This window comes from Echinops telfairi, unplaced genomic scaffold (genome assembly GCF_000313985.2).
Source record: "Echinops telfairi isolate 266 unplaced genomic scaffold, ASM31398v2 ScPeMD7_7468;HRSCAF=8506_0, whole genome shotgun sequence".
In the NCBI taxonomy this organism is placed as follows: Eukaryota; Metazoa; Chordata; class Mammalia; order Afrosoricida; family Tenrecidae; genus Echinops; species Echinops telfairi.
In genome coordinates this window covers 5,551,942-5,559,276 of record NW_022111369.1, presented here as the reverse complement: position 1 = coordinate 5,559,276, position 7,335 = coordinate 5,551,942, and the positions used below count along the sequence as shown (strand labels likewise).

General features: G+C 42.8%; 1 protein-coding gene across 1 annotated transcript in view; it reads left to right on the top strand.

Annotated features, from left to right (window-relative positions):
* The window catches only part of LOC101645938 (glutamyl aminopeptidase), a 104,330-nt gene that overhangs the window by 15,333 nt on the left and 81,662 nt on the right, over positions 1–7,335 (top strand). The window contains exon 2 of the mRNA XM_004703463.2: positions 5,299–5,453. Coding sequence (XP_004703520.1) covers positions 5,299–5,453 — 155 coding nt within the window. The remainder of the gene's footprint in view (positions 1–5,298; positions 5,454–7,335) is intronic.

Below are 7,335 nucleotides of genomic sequence, written 5' to 3'. Positions count from 1 at the left end.
GGGAAGGTGAGCATCATGGAATGCCAGTTTAATAGAACAAAGTATTCTTGCATTGAGGGAGTGCTTGAGTGGAGTACTTATTCATTGTTTTTTATATAAGTATGGAGGCATAAGAGTCTTGATACAGTGGGTCAGCATTTCAAACTCACCAGTCACTGGATACGAGTACAATTAGGCTTTCAGCTTCCTTAGAGGTTCATAGCCTTGCAAACCAGGGGGCAGTTCTACTCTGTCCTGTTCAGTTGCTATGAGTTGGAATCCACTCTGTCAGGGGGGTTGACTTGGTCTTTGGAAGAATGCATAGATTCCTTTTTTGTTTTGTTTTGTTTTATTGGCACTTAATGAGTTGTGTAATCATCTTCCATTCTAGTGCCCACTCCTCCTCCTACCTTCATTATTTACTCCTAAAATCCCCTCACTTTCCCCATCCATACATCCCCTATCAACCTGTGCATAAGTTATTACCTCTAGAATGCATCAAGTGTTCTTTATGCAACAGGTTCTAATTTCATCATTTATTGTGATGGTCAAATTTCCCCCCAGCTATTGCCAATGATAGTCCCTTCCAATTGGCTTCTGTGTCCTTTTGACTGCTTCTTTCTTTCTTTTCTTTTCTTTTCTTAAGCACTGTCTTAATTCCGGACGCAGCACAATGCTCCAGGCTCAAGCTATACATTTTCTGCTTAGAATCAGCCCCTTCTCTAAGGACCTTGGCTCCTTTGAGTAGAGAATGGTACTCAGAAATCAACATCAGGGAACTAGCTGTGCTTATTGCCGATAGCCAGTGCTTCTAGTCCCGCTCAGTAGGCAGAGCTAGGAAATGCATGTCTACATTTGCACATTTCTATACCCATCTTTCTGTATATCAGAAAAACACATTGCATTCACATTGGTACCTACAATTATAATTCAGCACCATGGGGTACCATCTGGTCTTCCCCTTTTTAAAATTCATAACTCCCTTGCCCAACACTGAGAAGCCTAGCGGCCACTTACTTCAAAATCATTCTCAATTTGTTCAAGCCCAAACACAGAGAGGTTACTTCAGAGTTGCTAATCCATACATGCCTGCAAAACAGACAATCCTGCCTGCTCCCCAAACCACATTCACTGCCATCGAATGGATTCCCACTTGTAGAGACCTTATAGCACAGAGGGTAACTGCCTCTCTGGGCTTCCAAGACTGTCACTATTGATAGAGTAGAAAACCTCGTCTTTCTCCCACAGAGCAGCAGATTGTAGGAGAATGCCAGCCACCCACAACTAATCGTGAGTTCAGTAAGTGCAATTGTATGGTTGAGAAATATAAAGATTACAGTAAATTCCTAGGGAATAACAGGAGAGAGTAAAATAAAGAATTCAGACACATTTCATGGTAGCATGCTCACCTCCTGGATGGCCATGATCTTACCAGCCAGGTCCATACACAGCGTGGGCCGAGGGCAGGAGAGTGAGGCGAGGTGGGATGATTTATTGCTAACCAAGGCTTATATCTACTTAGGGGGTGTGCTTACAGGTAACCACACACGTCACAGCAAGGGGCTGTACAATTGGCATACACATCATAGGACGGTGATGTACAATAGGCATAAGCGTGACAGGAAGGGGATGAGCTAATAGGAAGGGGAGGGGCTAGGGGTATACATGTGACAAGAAGGACAGACCCTAGACTCAATATGGCACCCTAACCTTGGTCACCCTTGAGTGGGCTTGACTTCCCTGAGCTCTCCTTCAGGGAAACAATCTACTATTCTTATCAGAAGGGAGTGGGTCCTACTTGTTGTGGGATAAGCAGTGGTGTCTGCTTGCTCTGGATGGCTGATAACCCTTAGGGAGAATAACCCCTGAACTACTTCTGCTGACTTCCAAGTGTATAGTCATTTGTCACGTGTAGCAAGCAGCTACATTTGGGATATATTTGGGGGAGACAACTTGGGAGAAATCTTTCTGTTTCCCACAATTCCCCCTTTTGTTTTATGTATAAAAACCAAAAGAGCTACAGTGGCTACACAGTTATTTTCTATACATTGAAAGCTGTCAAGGCAAATTTAATAACCAAATACAGCTAAGCCAAAAATTCAGGCTTATAGCAAGTATTTTGAATCCAGGCACGGGGCATAAAGTCCCCCTATGCCCATCTGCTACTGGAGGAAGGCATGAGAGGGATTAGATGTCAAGGCAGGACAAAATAGAGCAAATATTCATGTCTGCTTCCATAGGGAGATAGAATCAACCATGTGCTTATTTTAAGGCAGCGTGGCTTTAAGGGGAGAAACTGTGGAAATGATAGATTACCACAGGAAAATGTACTTGGATTCTATTTCCAACCATCAGAGTGGCGGCTTTCCTGCCATGGAACACTGGCCTTCCAGATTCCCTCTGTACCCGTCAGGGGATCAGTCCCAGTCTTATTTCCTTCAGAGCTCGTTTCCCACAGGTGATGATCTCAAACTTCTGACCTTAGAGTCAGACGCCCAAAGCATGCCCCCGGACTCTGACAGCATTTTTACTGGGTGAAGTTCAATATTTTTTATAGTTATATTGAGAAAACTCCAGCTCTATTGACAAGGATATGGTGTGCATAATTCAATAAATTTTGGCAAATGCAAACAACCCACACCCATATAAAAATGTTCAATAACATCAGAAAGCTCTTTTGCTCAATCAGCACTTCTCTGCAAGGTAGCCATTTTTCTGATTTCATTTTTTTTAGAAATGCAGATTAGCTTTCTTGGTTGAGATATAAACAAGCAATTTTTATATCCAAAGTGTTTAGGGGAGGGGAAATGTAATACTGCACATTTTTTGTAGGTGGGTGTTGGCATAGGACATATTACTTTGGACATCAACTGGCAGATAGAATGCTTTCTTGAGCCAAAATAAAAAGAAGACTCTTCTCATGGCTGACAATAACGTTTTAATCCGGCCTCGACTACTCTGTCCCAGGCTCACTTGTTCATTTCACTTCATCCACACAGGACACCTTTCTGTTCCTCAGCCACACCAGGTTTTTTTATAACAGCTCAAAGATGTTGCACTTCTTGTTTCCTCTGTGTGTTAGGCCAGGTTAACGAGAACAGAGACAATCGTATTTGTCAAAAAGAGCTTTATCTCAAGAAGTAATTGTATATCAGGAAAATATTCCAACCCAGTTACCTCAAGTCCGTAAGTCTGGTACTAGCCCATAAATTCCTCTTCAGACTCATGCACCACAAACAATGATGCAAAATACAGGAAGATCATAGGCCGGTGGGTGCAGCGTTGTGGATCCAATGGTGGTGGACACATCTCCAGGGCTCCCACCGCAGGTCTTCGGCTGGTTTCTGAGTGGTTTGCCAGCAGGAAGACAAAGCAGAGAGAGAGAGAAAGTCCCAGGACCCTCGTTATGAGAAGGCCACACCCACAAGGAGGCACCATCAGGCTGTGACCTGATTGACAGGCTAGCCCCCACCCATATCTTCTTATGGGTGCCATGTTGGCACACAAAAATGATCACACTCTGCTGCAATGCCTTTTTCTTAATCTTTACTTAGTTGGCTTTTTCTCATTATTCAGACCTCTGAAACCGCCCAGTAACTACTTGACATAAGTAAATAATCTTGCTCCCATTGTTCCTTAGTCCTTCTCGGTCACTTCCTGGGTCTTATTTTTCATATAGGCCTCTTGACATTCTTAAGTTAGTTATTTATATGTTTGTTGTCCATCACCTGGTAAAGAACCGAGTGCTTAATTTATATGGTCTCTGTTATTTTTTTCAACACCTAGAATTCATTGAAGCCAAACCCATTACCATCTAGTCGATTCCAGTTCATAGGGAATCTACAGAGGGTTTCCCAGTCTGTAACTCTTTACAGCAGAAGCCACCCCGAGCTTTCTCCCCAGGAGTGACTGGAAGGTTGGAATCCAGCCTCTCTGGGCGTCCTGCCCCTACAATAACTCCTGGCAAATGTGTTTGTGTCTGTGTGTTGGGGAGGAGGGGTGAGTCAATAAATATTTGCTGGATGAATGAATGAACCTTTTCATTTAACTTGGATCACATTATGATATGTGTTCCTCACTTCCTGAGAATTTGAGGGGAAAGTATTCCTGGGAGAAATCTTTAGTGAATATAAGTCAACATTCCTTTCTGTTTTGTTTTAAGTCAACATTTCTTATGCTCTTCCCCTGCCTATTTTTTTAAATTTGGCTTATTTTCCTAATGAGCAAATATATCACAAAATTGTCTTACCTTGATACAACCAAACCCAAGCCCACTGCCACTGCCTTGATTCCAACTCACAGTGATGGTATGTAACATTCCCAAGACCAGACATCTTTACAGAATCAGACGGCCTCATTTGCCTCCTGAGGAGCAGCTGCTAGGCTGATGGCTTTAAACCAACAGTTACATGAAAATGGTAATGTAGTCACTGATTTTTAAACGATTATTTAAGAAAATATTTTCTAATTTGGGATGCTGGAGATATTAAGTATTAACGTTTTAGCTTACAATAAATAGATCCTTACTTGTGAGCCATCGAATCGATTCCAACTCAGTGACTCACTGTGACAGGGTCAAACTGCAAATAGAATTTCCCTAACCTGTATCCTTTCGCATACTGGTGGGGTTGAACTGGTGGCCTTTTGGGGTGGGGGAGGGGTGGAGAAGGGGGAGATGCATGAGGGGATCCTAGCAGCTGAGTCCTTAACCATGCCACCAGGGCTGCAGAAAAGAATGCCGCCATCTTTTTAAAGGTAGAACTAAGTCCAGATCAAAGCTTAACCTGGGCAGTTACACAGACACGGCTTTAGCACGGACATGAACCTGAGCATTTTGTCTCTGGTGTGACATAAGTAAGGAAGAAAATGCCACTAGGGACAGACAGGAGCTAGGGACTCTGGAACGCACCCCTCTATTCTGTGACAAAACGCATCTGGTCACTTCTCACAAGGAGGATCAGAAACGCGCCTTTGAAGCTGGTTTTGTGTTTGTCCACTTGTCGCTCTGTGGCTGTGGAGGAAGAGAGAGGACGATCCTTCGCAACCGGACTGGGTTTGCTCCTCACAGGTTTTTAGTTCTGGCACAAAAATGTCTAAATATTAGAATCAACTACCGGAAGCATTCTCAGATGGTCATTCGTCTGTTTACCCAAACGACCCCAGAAACACTGACAATTATTTGACAGTTTTCTCAATGGAAACCCATTTTAGGAAACACAATAGCTACAATGCCATCATCTTCCCCCCTCTATAGCAATGGAAACAGGGACTCTCATGAGGGGCCAGATGAATTTGTCCATCTGTGTGTTTGTTTCTAAGGAGCATAGCAGCCACTGACCATGAACCAACAGATGCCCGGAAGTCCTTCCCTTGTTTTGATGAACCCAACAAAAAGGCGACTTACACGATAGCCATCATCCACCCCAAAGAATATCATGCGCTTTCAAACATGCCAGTGGAGGTGAGTAATTCGGACCACTTTTTGTCTGTTCGGAGAGTTTGTACAAGACAGCGGTTTGCTCTGGAAGAGAATCGGCTGCATCTTAAACTTAAATGTGCACTGGAAGTTTATTTAGAGCTTGAGATGACATTGTGGTTCTCTCCTTTCGTTTTTTCTTTTGTTTGTTCCTTGGTTTCTTTAACCCGAGATATGCCAGTCCAATCAAACGTCCATTTGCAGGTGCCTTAGGAATCGTGAATGCAATGGACATGCACCAGCTAGCCTCCATTTACCTGAGGGAACCTTCTGTTGTGTTCGTTAGGTAACTGTGGAGTCGGTTCTGACCCCTATGCACCCCGTGTCCACCAGAACATATCTAGTCATGACAAACTAATGAAATTACAGACTTAAAACAAGTCACGGGACTGGTCAGTATTCTTTGTTGGCAGTTGAATAGAGCCCAGTTTTGAATACAGACCTATAGTAAAAACAAACAGATCAAAAAATATATATCATTTAAACTCTGGGTGTAGAAGCCAACCTAGAGGTCATTCCAATTTTCTGATAAAATAGGAAGTACAGTGAACCCTCGTTTATCGCGGTTAATCGGTTCTAGACCCTACCGTGATAAATGAAATTCCGCGAAGTAGGACTCCTTATTTGTAAATCAAATATTTTCGTAGTTAGAGCATAGAGGACATGAAAAAACACCCTTTAGTCACCATTACACTCGTATTACCCAATTTATTAAACGAAAAAGGGAAAATACAGTAAAACATTTTGGACGTTACAATGATCATTTATTATTTATTATATTATTTATGGCATCAAGCGTGTACAGTATGAGCCAATCAGTGGCAGTAATGATAGAGCATGCGCTGTTACGCAAAAACCGCGATAGAGTGAAGCCGCGGAAGTCGAAGCACGAAGTGGCGAGGGTTCACTGTACTCGTTAAATGTGAAGTAATACTCATAGGGGACTAATGCAACAAGTTTTGTCCATAGAGTTACTAATTAACCGCCATAAGGTGACCGGATTTAAAGCGGGACACCATTGACAAGGGGGGGGGAATGGTTCTTGATGAAAATTTTGGTCTATATGGACCAAATAGACCATTCCCTAGCTTGTCGTGCATTCTTTCCAAAAATCGGGACTTTTTTAAAACGCCAAAAAGCGGGACTGTCTCGCCAAAAGCAGGACGCCTGGTCACCTTAAATTAACGGACTCTTTCCATCTCCATAACAGGTAAAATATTTAACTACCGCGTCATGACCTACAGTTTTAGATTGCTTATGTCTTATACATTTGACCTGTAAAAGGACTAGGCTCACTATTAAGCTTCATTGTCAACTACCTAGTACCAAAGGACACAGTGCTCAAAATTACACTTCTGTCATTCTGATCCACTATCTGAAATAGCATTGAAAGCCATCACTTTTTCATTGCAAAAAAAACAACAAACATTTTTAAAGGCAGGGATATAAAACTTGAGGGTTAAAATACACTGTCACCAGTCATCCATGACTCAGTGTGAAGTCATTCACCAACCTGCTTTCTCTTGGTGTTCGGCACCTGAGAAATGGAGATTTCTTGGGAGAAACAAGAAGGCAGGGTCAAATTAAAGACTCACGCATCCAGAAGAGGAGATCCGATCTCTGGAAAAGGTCATGGGAACGTTTAGGCATGGATTGGAGGGAGAAGCAAGATGGGAAGAGGGAGAAGGCGAACGTTGCCAACTTCTACTAAAGCCTTTCCCACAAGGCCTTTCCATGTTGGAGAGTGCAATCCTTCACTTGTATTAGATATTCTGTACGGGGTCATTAAAAGACCCAAACTAATAGTACCCAATGTGTAGAGTAGACTGACCTACTTCACGGGGACCCAACACTTTTAACCAAGCTCATACATGCACAGG